Here is a 15,989-nt window from a genome sequence, read left to right as displayed (position 1 = left end):
ATTGGTTAGTCTCTAAGGTGCCACAAGTACTCCTTTTCTTTTTGCGAATACAGACTAACATGGCTGTTACTCTGAAAGCTAAGATTTTGTTGACATTATTATTTGTTATGTGCCAATGATGTGCTTCTCTGTTATGTGAAGTGCCATTTTCCCATGTTCACTTCAGTCACATCTTACAGATTTCCCAGTTAAAAGATTCTATGATCAAGAAGTTATTTGCTGAACTATGAATTTAGCATTTTTATATATGTCCATTGCTTAACAGTTTGAACATGTTTATAAGTCACCATCTACATCAAATGGCTACATAAATAATATTTATGCAGCATTCAGTCATTGTGGTATCTAGGCAAGAGCAACAAAATAGGACTCCAAAATAAAAAATAAATGGGATGAACAGGAATAATAAATGGAGTAAAACAGTAGGCTGAATGGGAATCCAAATGTAAAAATAATGAAGAGAAAACACGTGTGTAGACAGACTTTTTATTTTTAAAAATATTTCTTAAATTCATGAAATACAGTGTAAAGTACAGCACAGGTACTGTAGCAAGTCAGTTTATGAATAACATGCCAGTTATTTACATGTATATATGTACAGAGTGCAGATAATTACTGAAACCCCACTACAAAACAAACAAAAAGTTCCATATGATAATTTACTAGTAGTAACTTTTAAAATATATTTTACTTTCTCATGTTATTGATTGCATATAAATTCCTGACATTAAAATACAGTATAATATCTAAGATTTCTATAAACTCTAGTACCGGCAAAATAATCATAAATATCATTCAGAATTGAAATCACAAATGTATAATCTGCCTAAACACCTTTATATTTGCTGCAATCCAAACTCTCAGAGCATTCTGGGAGCACTCTGAAATCCTGACCGCCAGTGCCAGAAGATTAACGCTGATTCCCAACACAAGCTTTGCAAGAAGCTCAGATACAGAAGGACTTTCAAATAATGTATCCAAGGAGGAAAGTATCATTTAAAACAACAAAGTCAAATAGCCTATGGAATGCTGCCACATACAGGCGAACAAATACTATGTTATTACCTTCAGTGGCTGGATGGCAAAATCAAAGCAACAGCTGCTTGGATACAGAGGACCCAAACCTATTTTGATTACCCTGGTTAATAGCTTGGTCAACACTCTCAGTTTTGCATTGGCAATGCCTGAAAGGGTATTACAGCAGCAGTCACCAAGGCTGTGCGATCTGCAGGAAAATGACAAAGCACTGTGTTTAATCCCTGGTGGGTGGGGTGATTTATGGGGGATCCTTTACTAGAGAAAAACTCTAAAGATAATATTGGGAGATATTACATCTTCCACTTTTTGGCAGAACACCTACTGATTTCAATGGGCACTTCCTTTTAAATACAGAGGTGCAGATCCTCAGCTGATGTAAATTGTCAGAGCTCCATCTTTGATGTCATTGAACTATGACAATTTACGCCAGCTGAGGAGTTGCCTTATGACTGTATAACACGGTCCTTGATTAGGAGAGCCATCTTCTTGTCACTTACCCAAGAAGTGCATGAATTGGTGATCTAACACAGGAAACATTCAGATTAACATACTTTTTTTGATCTCACTATTTATTCTGATGCAATATTAGTAAATAGAAAATAAAACAGGACCCAGTGCACAAGTATACAAATTATTGCTGTGTTATAATGCTTTTTGCTTTTGTAATTACTCGGTTCTGCATGGCTTAAATTTTACTGTCACTCCTGCTAAGGTTCCTTTCCTAAAGGGAAAAAACCCAAACAATTCCAATTACAGAAAATAAATAGAGAGTATCAAGTGGAAATGTATAAAAGGATTGGTACGTTCCTTATTACTGTCAGGAATTAGCTCTGGTGAGCAATTCTGTGCATCATTTCCTCCAGAAATAATTCAACAATGCACTTGTAGGTTAGTTATATTATCATAAATAGCACTTGGGAGAATGGAAACATTTCTCAGGACACATAACTATAGTTTAATTTAAAAGCCATCTCACATAGTATTCAAAACTCCAAAATGTGGCAAGAATATTTTAACACTGAACTTGTAGAAATGATACTGAAAAATCATTTTTCGTTCTGATCAACATTATTAAAAAACCTTGGATATAAAATACTAACATACTGTACATATTTATCATACACTATAACAAGCTTTCAGCTGATTAATTTGAATCAGTATGTTAGATTGCAATAAGTACCAAATGACTTAACAATTAAAACACACAGTTAATTATATAAACTGTATACACTGACATATGCTTTTCACAGGACATTAACATCAGTCAGAATATGCTACCAAATATGAAGCTTACAACTTTGCAAACAGTGGTTGCCTTGACAAGATTGCTACATCTTTACTGGCAGGGTAATACAGAAGATTTACCACAAGCTTCTTGTGCTTGCAGAGTGAATCCAGGGCTGTTCTTACACAATAATACAGGGACATAATCAATCAATTTTTTTAATTAACTGATTTCCTGATAGAACAGCCTTCATATACTGTCTTTAAAAAATTCATTGAAACAAAAAATAAAGAGGAAAAAAAAAATAAAAATAATTTAAAAACCCAAGCCCTATAACACCTTAAGGGGTTTTCTGCTCCTCTATTTCAGAAAGGAGTGGGAGCACCACTACCAAACAAGCTCAGGCCCATCGCTCTCCTCCATTCCTGTCTCTCTAGACACACTGCTTCCTCATGTCTCTTCAGTTCCAGTTTTGCTCCTGTTGCTACTGGTGAACACTGTCTTACAAAGCTTGGGGTTGGGTGTGCACTATCAACACAACAGAGAAACTGATCACACATAAAGTGCTCACTTAATGCACCACGTAAGAGAGAGAGAGGAATAAAAAACCGAACAAATATCTTTCATCTCGTTCCGTTAAAGTATTGGTAGGGGTTACTCGTAAGAAACCACACGAATAACATTTTCAGATGGCAATGTGAATTTAAAGGTGGCTGTGTTCCTTGAAAATGATATGAAGGATGCAGAGTGGCTGATTCACAGATTCCTACGTACCCCATGTCTATTCACTATACACTACTGAGGAAGAAAAGGAGAAGGCTCACACAGTACATAGGCTTAAGGGGGGAAAAAAGATCGTCCTCTCTCCCCCTAAAAGTTCCATGACTGATAACTCACTCCAAAGGGCTGTAAGGAATCATTCATCTCCTTGGGATTTAAGAGGAGATGCACAAAAAAGGCCAGATTGTGATTGCCCTGATGGGGAAATCAGGGTGGGGGAAAGACAGCTCAAACAAGAATTTTGCCCCAGCCCATTGCGCCCCTGTACAGAGGCCAGACAGCGTGTCTGGGGGCACTACTCCATGCTAGGGTCACTGGTTGTCCTAGTTTCCTGAGCAGGGCCCTACCTCCCTCTCCACTAACAACCCCCAGGAGGACACACAGCACCTCTCCCTGGAATAGTGAGAAGGCGCAACCCCCTTGTTATCCCACCACCTTAGGATGAAGCCGTCAAGCACCGCCAAAGCATAGGCAGCCAACAGTGTGTTACACAGCATGGGACAAGAGAAGTTGACATTTCAGAGGTTAATTACACAGGGAGGTGTAGCTCTGACTCAGGGGAAGTGCCCACTGAAGTCAACACGAATTTTGCCTGACTTAAGAGCTGCAAGCTTTGACCTGCTGAGGAGCCTCCTTCCTACTTTACCTCAGTGCTGAATACAGACACGTCAGCAGGATATTTGCCTCTACTGTCCAAGAGGGCCAGCTTTGGAATTATCCTTCACAACACCCTACCGAGGAAACACTCTTCATGACACGAGGTGTCACCTGCTGATAGTGACCTGGGCGAGAATGCAACTCTTGATAGCAGAGTAGCATGAACAGCCCAAACTATTGTGGTCACTGAATTACTGTAGTCATCGATCCCATGGTCTGACCTCCAGTGCCTGGTACCCCTACTAGCCTGCTTGAAGCCGGTGAGAAGCCTCCATCGGTGTCATGCAAAGGATTCCAAGAGCCCTCCCCCGCCCACTGAGCTCCATTTGGTGCTCTCAGTGCAGAGATGGCTCTTGCCACCAGCCTGAATTTCAACAATAAAATTACTGTCAAGAAATGACTCACTGTGAGCAACACTCGCTGCGTTGTCCAGGAGGCAGGTTCAGAAGCTGTTAGAGATACACTACTTTTGAAAGACTGCGTATGTTGGCTATAGAGAGCCTACTAAGACCACCGGGGAAAGTGCTGGAAAATTTGGCAGTGTTTAATAGCTTAGTAAAGTTTTCAGCCCTGGGAAAAGCTCCTATTTAACCCCTTAGAAAGCAGCACCCACTATTTTGGTACACAAAGGGTTAATACACTTAATAGAACTGGTAGAAAAAACTCTGAGAAAAATGTTTTGTTGGTTGTCAAAATCAAAATGTTGCATGGAGACGGTTTCATTTCAACGAAGGTCTGAGGAAGCCCTGCCTGGTGAGCTGCTGTGAAGCCTGCACTTCCAAGGGCTGTGGATCCAGGACAGCCCGCCAGGTATACTGTCTCAGAGTTGGGGACCCCTGAGCTTCCAGGGTCTGCAGCTCCAGGACAGGCCACCAGGCAGAGTGTCCTGGAGCCAGGGTGCCATGCCAATTTGCAGAAAACTTCAAAATTTGGGGGTTTCATTCTGAATCGGAACAAAACCAAATTTAGAAATATCTAAATCTTCGGCACAATGGAATTACTTTGCCCTGCCCACCTGTAATATTTAATACTGTTACTGGAGAAAGAGCTAACAAGCAGGAGAGTCTGTATGAGAGGCAATTCTTCCTGTAGCACGAACAGCAATGAGCTCAGCTGCTAATGTGTTAATGTGGCACTGAAATGATTTTGCTTTGAATAGTACATGCTGACTGGCCAGGCAATTTTCCTGGAGCAGTTCAACAAAGAGCTATTCCCTGATTGAGCCACTTGCTTAAGCACATGTGTGATTCTGTTGACATCAGTGTAGGGTTTTGAGGCCACGGAGTATTGACTCCCAGAATGGATTCACCAAGTTAGCAGCTCTGTCGATTAACTAATTGGGGATGTCCAAATTCAAGGGGAGTTTTGCCAATGAGGCCTTTAGTGGCAAATGGACTCTATGGTAGTTCTTTCAGCAAGCAGAGTGTCTGCCTTGGACATATGCTTACTCTCTTTCTTTTCTGATTTCTGTTCTTTGTTCTCTTTGTAAAGGGTTTTTATTCTGTGATAAAGTGCCAGTGCCCTCACTGTTTATTACAGCCTTTTTTTAATACAAGTCATTGTACTTTGATGGGAAAACACACACAAAATTTAATGTCAGCAGTTACAAAATGACTGCCTTTTTTGTTCCAGCTAGAGTAATTAAGGGTTATTTGTAAATATCTATACCAAGCAGTTTTTTCATGTTTTGGAATTGTTGTCAAATAATTCAGTGAAATTCTGAGGAAACTGTATTTCAAACTTAACAAAATAATCAAAGTTTATCTAATGTCAGATACTTTTTAAAAGGAGCCTTTAGAAATCACAGCTTATAAAACTAGACACTTCATAGGTCATTTGTCTTGTATGCGGTGGGTGTCTTAATGGCATTGTGGGACTCTGCTGTTTTATTTCAGGTTTTAGATTTATTTTCATTCTTTGTTGCTAACCTCACACATTTCCCCATCATTTTAGTTTCAGTATTTTTTTTGTTTGGTATGGTTGTGTTTTTGAGACAAGCTGAGAATGTCTTAGGGAAGATGGATGCTAGAAATATAATTTATTATTAATATTAATTATATTGATAAAACAAACTGATGAAAGCAAAGAGGAAATAAGATAAATCTGTACAATATTTGAATGAAATGTTGATTTTAAAAAGATCACATTCTGAAAGAGCACTTACTGCTTAATCAGTGTACAATCTAATTTGGTTATCAGTTATATAAATTACATACATTACTGCATCTGCATATTGTGATCTCGCTGCATAACAAGAGATTCAAAACTCTGCTCTTATGGCAGATTAACTTCTTTCATGAAATGACTGGGACCAGTCTCAGAATCAAATTTTCTAATGCAGAAAACAGATCATAGAAATATATCTTGCTATATGAACAAATATATAATTTTTTACATGTAAAACAATATAATTGTAAGAACTGGCAGAGTGCATTGCCTGTGAATTTCACACTGGTTGAGCAATATCTCAGGTCTGACATGTTCTGCAGCTAATTTTCTGATTTTATTGCTCAAATGTTCCTTATCCATAAAAGAAGTATGCAACATGCTTGTGTTACAAACAATGGAAGTTATTTAAACAGAGTACCATCTGCAGTACAAAAAACTGTTAACTATTTCATTATATCCTGTTCCATTTATAGGGAGCTACCTAATTTGCCCTTGCAGAATTTGAAGAAAATCTACCACTCTCTGCTAACGGGCTGATCCCCACATCTGTGTCAGATAAAATCATAGAGCTTATTATTTGTTACCATGGATACCATGAAGATACTGCTGTCCACTAAAGATTACTAGAGGAAGACAACATAATTCTCTGGAACTAGTCCTGTTTTGCCTTCATAAGTTGCTTTTAACCAGCCTGGTTCCACTGATGGGTACACTGTACAAAAAATATATATATAAAATATATATTAAAATTTGTTATAGTTAATAAAAAGATCAACATCATTATAAAAGATCAACATCAGATTGATGGAGACATAAAAACTAAATTTGAAGTGAAAATCTCTTGGCTTATCTCACAGATGCAGTTATGTTTAAAATATTGTGTGTAAAGGAAGACTGACTAATACATCTTACCATTTGAAAATATCGCCCCCTGTGGGAAGGAGAGCTCATGACTGTGCTCAGCTTTGCAGGAATACATGGCTTTGGCTTGTCTGAAAGATCAAAATATAAGTTTGTTACAAACAAGAAAAGGGGGAAAAATGAATTTAAAAATCTGAGAAGCAGAGTAATCTGATGAACACTGAGCTGGGAATCAGGGACTCCTGACAGAGTTCTAGAGGAAATTCAGGAACCTATCTAGATTAACTCCAGGTCTGCACATGCTTTTCTGTAAGGCCTTGGACAAGTCATGTAACTTCTTTGTACCTCATTTTTCCCAGCTCTAAGTAGAGATATCAAAATTTATGGGCATCACCCACCACACTGAGGTGAGGTGAGGATAAATTTGTTCAAGATGTCATGTGTTAAGTAAAAGTACTGCAGTGTGTGATGCAATTGGAGATTATCGGTAGCACTTTCTTCCCAATCAGAATGTTAACTCAATGATCTAATATACCATCTGGGGTAGATTTTAATTGTTCAGCATATTATTTTGTGTGGGCTACATAACTCCGCACAACTTTCCTCCCATGAAATGAAATTAGTGAACTCAAACTGTTATATTAAGGTGGACACAATTTACACATTAAGGACCTCTCTGCTCCACCCTGTGTGCCAGTGCTGCTGTGAAGGCTGATGTAGAAGGATGGTTCAGCCATTCCCCTGCCTCCTCCACACTCACTTTTGGAGCTCCATGCACCCCTGTAGGAATTAGTAAGGAATGAACCCTCCCCCTAAAGGGGTTCCAGAGAGTGTTTAATGGATGGGTGGTGGTTGCTGAAGTTGTGGTGGAAATCTGAGTTTAAGTCGTCTGTCCAGAGGATGAAAATATCATCAATGTATCTCTGATATATCATTGGTTTCATGATGAATTTGTCCAGAAATTCTTCTTCAAGGTGGTCCATGAAGAGGTTGGCATATTGCAGAGCTATTCTACTACCCAGGGCTGTTCCCATGGTTTGGACAAACTGTTTGTTGTTGAATGTAAAATTGTTATGGGTGAGGATGAAATGGATGAATTTGGCAATGAGTTCAGGTTGGATACCTGAGGACTGTCCATGTCTTATAAATATATGAGACAGGAAGCTATGCTGTCATTGTAAGGGACATTGGTGTATAGGGAAGTGACATCCATGGTAGCGAGGCTGGTGTACAGAGGGAGGTTGCTAAGGCAGTGGAGTTTCTGGAGGGAGTCAGTTGTGTCTTGGAGGAAGCTGGCTCTTTGTGTGGCGAGTGGTTTGAGGATGGTTTCTATGAGTCCTGATATTCCTTCATGGCACTCTTACTCTCTGGAACACTCCCACGCTAGCATCAACTTCCTGGACATGACAATCAGCTTCAATAATGGAACCCCACAGACAACCATATATAAGAAACCTATAGATCGGTACACCTACCTTCACAGATCCAGTAACCACTCCAAACACACCAAGAAATCTATTACTTACTGCCAGGCACTCAGATACTACAGAATATGCTCAGAGGAGAAAGTCCAGGATATACACCTTAACACACTCAAAACTGTTTTCACCAAACAAGGACACTCCACCAGAGAAGCAGACTGCACCATGAAATGGGACATCTAAATACTCCAGGAGAACCTGCTTCAATACAGGTTTCAGAGTAACAGCCGTGTTAGTCTATATTCGCAAAAAGAAAAGGAGTACTTGTGGCACCTTAGAGACTAACCAATTTGACCTTTTGTAGTGATAATCATGCTCCCCCCCAACCCCCCGCTCTCCTGCTGGTAATAGCTCACCTTTCCTGATCACTCTTGTTACAGTCTGTATGGTAACACCCATTGTTTCATGTTCTCTGTGTATATAAAATCTCCCCACTGTATTTTCCACCGTATGCATCCGATGAAGTGAGCTGTAGCTCACGAAAGCTTATGCTCTAATAAATTTGTTAATCTCTAAGGTGCCACAAGCACTCCTTTTCTTTTTGCGGATACAGACTAACACGGCTGCTACTCTGAAACTTTTACCAAAGCAATCACCCTATATCTGACATATCCATCCTCATTCTCAAAGAAAACCCACGCAACACTCTCAAAAGACAAGGCTGGGAGTTTAAATTCATAACTCTGCTACACACTACAAACCACGGACTGAAGAGAGACACTGGATTTATGGCTTATTACAACAATCTGTAGCCTACTAACCCCCTTCTTTTTGTCCTATGACTGCAGAGAGGTTAACGGGCCTCTCTATCTCGAATGTCCCTTAGAATATGTGCTAACTACTTATGCTAAACAATCCATTCCATCCTGCATTTAGCTATGAGGCTCGGGGTACCTTTCATAGACCTGAAGAAGAGCTCGGTGTGGCTTGAAAGCTTGTCTCTTGCACAAACAGAAGTTGATCCAATAGAAGATATTGCCTCACCCACCTTGTCTCTCTAATAAACTCCAGTCAGCACAGACCTAGATTTTCACAAAGCTCATACTTCAGTTTTTTGGGTGTCCTCTTCAAGGCACCTTAAAGAGGCCTGATTTTCAGCACTTTTTGGTAATCAGGCCCTTTTAAGGGGTCTCAGGTTTGACACCCAATAGCAGTAGACACTTTTGAAAACCTTGATCATAGCCCCTTTTGTGTGGTGGTGGTGGTGGTGGTGGTAAGGAGGATAGCACACCACTCCAGATATCTCTGCCTCTCATTTCTAGCAGGGAAGAGAAACCCTGAACTCACTCCCAAGAAAAATAGATTGTGCCTCCCTGTTGATGCTATTATTTGAATTCTAGTAGCACTTAGTGGAGCCAACTTTGATTGGTGCTTCCAATGTTGTAGGCACTGTACAAACACATAGTGAGAGATCGTAAGCTCTTCAGGGCAGGGACTATCTAAACAGACAAGACAAACAAGCAAGCGTTGTTACCCACTCTTACAGCTGGAGAACTGATGCAAAGAGAGAACTGATGCAAAGAGAGATCTGATAGCTTGTCTAAGATCACACAGGAAGTCCGGGACCTGTTTGGGACTGAACTGTTATCTACAGAGTCCCAGTGTGGTGCCCTAACCACAAGCCCTCCTCTTTAATTTGATAAGATAAAGAGCTCTATAAACATTTATGATAAGTATGCTGACATGTTCATAGTTCTCCCACAAAATATCTATTTCCCATATCACTAAGCCATAAAACTACACATAATACAAACATGAGACAAAAAAACAACAGATAATCCAAGGTATCCTGTACTGAATTTAGTAAACCACAGAGATGATTATAAACACATGGATAATATACAATACCCTCAGTATTCGGTCAGGTTGTAAACCATTACAGTCAGGCTGTGTTCTAAACCAAGATTAAGAGTTCAAATGCTACAGTGATAAGGGAAGCTAAGAACAGAGAGAGAAGAAATGGTAATGTTTGTGGATTGTGTGTGTGGAGAACTCAGTTATTTAGCTTTCCTAGGGTCAGAATATGTTGATTTTTATTGTAGCATTCAAATGAGATAAGTGGAATAAAAACAATTCTTTCTTTCTCTGGCACTTTCTTATGTTTAGTGAAATATACCAATTTCAGCTGAATGGAGGGATGTTTATCTCCAAAAATGAAATAAATTTGAGAAAAAGAAGGGTCTTGGTCTTGCATTCTCCAATTAAGAGACTGTTTGTAGAGACCTGAGTGTCAAGTCATTGCACATATAAAATGAGTGAATGAAATGCAGTGATTAATTGACTGCAAAGTCTTATAAATGCACTCAAGTATGAGCAAGTTTGCTTGAATTAACAGTTTCTTCAAGTGATCTTCTTATTACCTTAATTTGTTACTATTGTTCTTGATGTATAATTGTAGCCCACTGATGCCATATACAAATAAAACAGTGTGTGTGTAATAGCACAGTGATAGACATAATCTAGGAATATATTCCCATTAATTTTCAGGCTCCTGATTATTCCCTCGATCTCCATCACATTTTGTGATTATTAAGATATAATTTTCCTATGATGGTATTGTCCAACCACAAGTGTTATCAAGCTTTCACGGCTCAAGGCAATCTTATTGTGTGAAACTACGCAGATGGACATTCTCTCTTGTGGTGCTAATGCGTTCTTTCAACCAATGCTGCCAGTCGAAGAGGGTGTGAAAATAGCACTATCATCTATAGTGAGGCTCTTAAAATGACTAACATTATTTTGAAGAAGAGAGTTACTCATGCCATTCAGTGCATAGAAGAGTTAGGAGAGGTAGGTGCCATTATCTAAGAGCTCACTTTCCTTAACTTGAGTTGAACAGGTTACCTAGCAGAGAATGCATTTGTCTTCCCCTCATAGGGTGGCAGACCACAGTAAATAAAGTAGGTCAGCTCCCCTGTGCCAGAGCAGGTACTTCCATTTAGCCAATGAAGAGGGAAGGGCAGGAGCTGGGAGATATCAAGGATCAATGAGAGAGCCGGTGACAGAAAGTCCCAGTGAGTCATTGCAGGCTGGTTCAGTCAGGAAGGGCAGGTGGGCATTGGCAAAGACCAGGGGACTGGAGTGGTCCTGGAGGGAAGCAGAAGGTGGTTCCTGGGGAAAGGTTGAAGGCAAGGGAGCAGCAAGAGGGGTTTGCTGGCTGGCATCTCCAAGACAGAGAACCAGGGCCAGAGGACTGAAGGCACGAGGAATAGCAGAAGAGGGAGCTGCCTCCTGGCTCTAAGTTGGAGAACTGCAGTCAAGGGCTGGAGAGGACTGAAGGAAGGAGAGCAGCGGAGGAGCTTAACTTCTGACATCTCCAAGGCCGGTGGATTGTACCCAGAGACAACATGAAAGGGCCAGGGGAGTGAGGGATGCTCCGCTGGCAAGGATGCTCCCACACAAAAGACTGTGTGGGTTCCCAGTGGGAAGAGCAGAAATCTGTCCTGGTACAAGAACAGGAGAGGGCTGATAGAGTCCAGGCATCATTGAAGGCGTGTGCGGTATACAGGGCATCAAGGGATGAGGTATCTTGACTGCTTGTGCTGGTGTGAGAAATGGACTACGTTTGGGACTTTCGTGATGGATTATGTTGTTGTAATAAATCAGGAAGGGCAGTATTGAAACAAGAAAGCCTGAATAGAATTAGTGGGTCACCTGAGAGGAGAAACTGAAACAAGTGTGCCTGTCATGCCATGACCTGCCACAGGAGGGCACTCCAGGCAGGGGCTGCCCTATGACACTCCCCATTTTCAGGCCTACTTTTACATTTTTCCTGAATCCCTAGTGATGAGTTTATGATTGTTGGCATCAGAACATTTGGGTGATTATCTAAATCTTAGCAGATCATCAAATTATTATTGATTATTGCATGGTGCCAAAGCCCCCGCCCCTCCAAGTTCCTCATCAAAAGCAAGCTCCCCACAGACCAGGAGTCCTCATCTGCCAAGGAAACCTGCATAACACCTTCAAAAGACAAGCCTGTGAGCTTAAATTCATAACTTTGGCTGACACTAAAAAACATGGACTCAACAGAGACACTGGGTTTATTACAACAATCTATAACCCACTAACAACCCCTCCCCCCCCCGCACACACCCAAGCTGCCTTTCCCCCCTTCCTTTAACTACTTATGCGAAACAATTTGTCCCACCTTGTAATTCTCTATGACATTCTGAGTAAAAGACCTGAAGAAGAGCTCTGTGTGACTTGAAAGCTTGTCTCTTTCACCAACAGAAGTTGGTCGTATAAAATATATTACTTTACCCACCTTGTCTCTCTAGGCACTTTATAGGCAGCCTGAAATGTTAGATTCCTGCTCTAAAGAATGTAGTCTAGATAGACAATGTAAACGTGAAAGAAAGGAATGGGATGCAATTGTTAGTGCCAGAGATTTTGCTTGGATTCTTTTAAAGTGTTATCCTTTGTATAGGACTGTCAGATAACTGATTATGTAACGCTTCTTTGCAAGGATTCACAGGACATGGACTTACAGGCCTTGAGGTACAGTCTAAGGTAGAACTTGAAGGAGAACAGAGTGGGGAGGCACCCTGGATTCCAGGTGTATAAGGACATGTGAAATAAGGCACAGAAGCAACAGGACGACGACAACTGGATGGATATGTTTAATTACATAGCAAGAAGGAGATGCAAAAGGGAACATAGGTCCTCCCCCCTTCCCTAGACATGGTACGAACAAGTCACATTGATTCAAATCCTGAGCCTGTTCCCCTGGGACCTTGCTGCTAGCCCAGATGAAATCATGATCACTGCACCCTCTCTCTCATTCTTGGAGCTGTTCCCTCTCATGCAATTCTGATCGCCTCTATGCCATGATGTTCACTCCGGTCAGTAGCTTCTCATTTATCTGAGCCCCCAAGAGTTCTGTGTGCCCCTAATGGAAAGCGAGAGAACAGGAAACCTCACATTTCTCAGACTGTAACCTCTTCGGGGAAGGGACTATTTCTCTGTGTATTTTTGTACAACATCTATCACAATGGGGCCTCAATCCCCATTGGGGCTGCTGGGCAATACAGCAATATATGCATAAAGGAATAATAACTATGCTGCTTCTCTGTCATGGGTATTATACATCAGTGACAGGGATTAGATCCAGTGTGGAGCAAAGGGATATACCATGGACCGGTAGCTGGGTGCTCCACCCGATTGATAGCCTATCCTTAAAGCTAGGTTTGAGGGAAAGGGAAAAGTAGCGAGAGTGAGGATGGCGAGGCAAAAATGGAGCTGGGACTGGAATGAGGGAGACAGTTATCAAAATCTGAGTAAAGATCTGGGAATGGGCATATATTCTGCTCTAACCTTTTCTGCCTACCAAGATGCACTAACTTAGAACAGGTTTCAGAGTAACAGCCGTGTTAGTCTGTATTCGTAAAAAGAAAAGGAGTACTTGTGGCACCTTAGAGACTAACCAGTTTATTTGAGCATGAGCTTTCGTGAGCTACAGCTCACTTCATCGGATGCATAGCATATCGTGGAAACTGCAGAAGACATTATATACACACAGAGACCATGAAACAAAACTTCCTCCCACCCCACTCTCCTGCTGGTAACAGCTTATCTAAAGTGATCCTCAAGTAGAGCCATTTCCAGCACAAATCCAGGTTTTCTCACCCTTCCCCCCCCCAGCACACACACACATACAAACTCACTCTCCTGCTGGTAATAGCCCATCCCTCTTTGAAACCTCTCTTTATAATGCGCATGATAATCAAGGTGGGTCATTTCCAGCACTAATCCAGGTTTTCTCACCCCCCCCCCCACACACCCCCCTCCAAAAACCACACACACAAACTCACTCTCCTGCTGGCAATAGCTCATCTTACAATGTGCACAGCAATAATCCAAGTTTAACCAGAACGTCTTGGGGGGGGTTTGTAGGAAAAAAACAAGGGGAGATAGGCTACCTTGCATAATGACTTAGCCACTCCCAGTCTCTATTCAAGCCCAAATTAATAGTATCCAATTTGCAAATGAATTCCAATTCAGCAGTTTCTCGCTGGAGTCTGGATTTGAAGTTTTTTTGCTTTAAGATAGCGACCCTCATGTCTGTGATTGCGTGACCAGAGAGATTGAAGTGTTCTCCGACTGGTTTATGAATGTTATAATTCTTGACATCTGATTTGTGTCCATTTATTCTTTTACGTAGAGACTGTCCAGTTTGACCAATGTACATGGCAGAGGGGCATTGCTGGCACATGATGGCATATATCACATTGGTGGATGTGCAGGTGAACGAGCCTCTGATAGTGTGGCTGATGTTGTTACAACCACATACCACACAACAGAACCACTAACCCAGGAACCTATCCTTGCAACAAAGCCCGTTGCCAACTGTGCCCACATATCTATTCAGGGGACACCATCACAGGGCCTAACAACATCAGCCACACTATCAGAGGCTCGTTCACCTGCACATCCACCAATGTGATATATGCCATCATGTGCCAGCAATGCCCCTCTGCCATGTACATTGGTCAAACTGGACAGTCTCTACGTAAAAGAATAAATGGACACAAATCAGATGAGTGATAGTAAAGGAGACAATCTGCAGATACCTGCTGGAAAATGAAAGTCGATGGGACTTGTGCTCCTAAATCACATAGGTGCTTTTGAAAATGTCACCCATTGTGTAGATGACAACATTTTGTTCCAGGCGGTAGAATGTACAAATCGCAATGTAGCTATTTAGAGGCTGGATCCTGGATCGGGAAAAAGTAGTTGAAAAGCTGGAAGTAAGGGACACTGGTGATTCCAGGGATTAATAATGGAACAGAGGCTTTCCTCTAGGCTGCTGGTTCTACTTCAGCAGGACCAAAAGCTGTTACTATCTGATGATTGCTTGGTGGCCTCCGTGAAATGAGTTGTCAGGAATTTTCCAGCTCCTTCCTCATGGACTCAATGGACACAGAGACTGATCCACTCTTAATCAGCCCCAGTGCAGGGATGACGCCGTTGGGGGACTGGTGTGTGGGAAACCTGTGACGCTCTGCAGCCTGCTGTGTAGAGTGCATGCTTTATTCTCTTGGGCTACCAAAATCTGATGCTACACATGAACACTACATTCAACAACATTTCATTTTTCACATCCAAAATTGCTTCTGGTTTTTTGTTTGTTTTTGCACTTTGTAACAATGGTGAGGAAATGGAAAGAATCCTTGCTTTAGGTCCTGATCTTGGAAGCTGATCCATGTGAGAAGACTTCTGGGGATTGGGGTCTGTTTGTACAGAGCAGCTTGCAGGACCAAAGCCTCGTGGTGGAACATATCTGGCCAAGTTTTACTTGGCAGACACAAATGTTAGAAACTGAATTACACACTGTATTGCAGCTTCATTTATAACAGAATGCACAGTGCCACTTTAATACTGCAACATTTACATGCATCAGCTAACAGCATGGGTTCCTGTCCTAACTTACAGAAGGACATCAGATCTCAAAGCTCAGATACCAAGCAACAGACACCCCAGAAACACCTCATATGGATGAATGGATGAAGGCGGCGGTAACACTGTAACATCAGAATTTACCATACTCTTACTTCTGGAATTTCCTGCATAAGTATGTCTGTGTTTCCCCCCTTCTCTGTTAAAATGATCCATATATTTGTATTTTTATGAATGCACATACCCTTTCTAGTAGACTATTATTGAGAGATCAAGAAAATTAACTTGTGGGGTGAGACAGGTCATACTTACCATGATTTCAATGGTGCAAAGAGATAGAAGAATGCTTTAAGGGCTCAGTTTGGCCCTCATGTGCATAA

At 41.3% G+C, this 15,989-nt stretch overlaps 1 protein-coding gene across 4 annotated transcripts in view; it reads right to left on the bottom strand.

The window, feature by feature from the left end:
• Positions 1 to 470: 470 nt before the first annotated feature.
• Positions 471 to 15,989, bottom strand: part of ARHGAP42 (Rho GTPase activating protein 42) — a 308,234-nt gene continuing 292,715 nt past the window's right edge. For 3 of the 4 annotated variants that reach the window (XM_027821863.3, XM_043529362.1, XM_043529370.1), the window contains 2 exons: positions 6,782 to 6,861; positions 471 to 6,581 (listed from right to left, as the gene is read on the bottom strand). In XM_027821863.3, coding sequence (XP_027677664.1) covers positions 6,493 to 6,581; positions 6,782 to 6,861 — 169 coding nt within the window. In that variant the 3' untranslated portion in view covers positions 471 to 6,492. Of the gene's footprint in view, positions 6,582 to 6,781; positions 6,862 to 12,826; positions 13,103 to 15,989 lie in introns of those variants that run through there. The other variant, XM_043529366.1, reaches the window with a different exon arrangement.

This window comes from Chelonia mydas, chromosome 1, assembly GCF_015237465.2.
Source record: "Chelonia mydas isolate rCheMyd1 chromosome 1, rCheMyd1.pri.v2, whole genome shotgun sequence".
In the NCBI taxonomy this organism is placed as follows: Eukaryota; Metazoa; Chordata; order Testudines; family Cheloniidae; genus Chelonia; species Chelonia mydas.
Note: the sequence above shows the minus strand (reverse complement) of the source record. Positions and strands in the feature narration are given on the sequence as shown.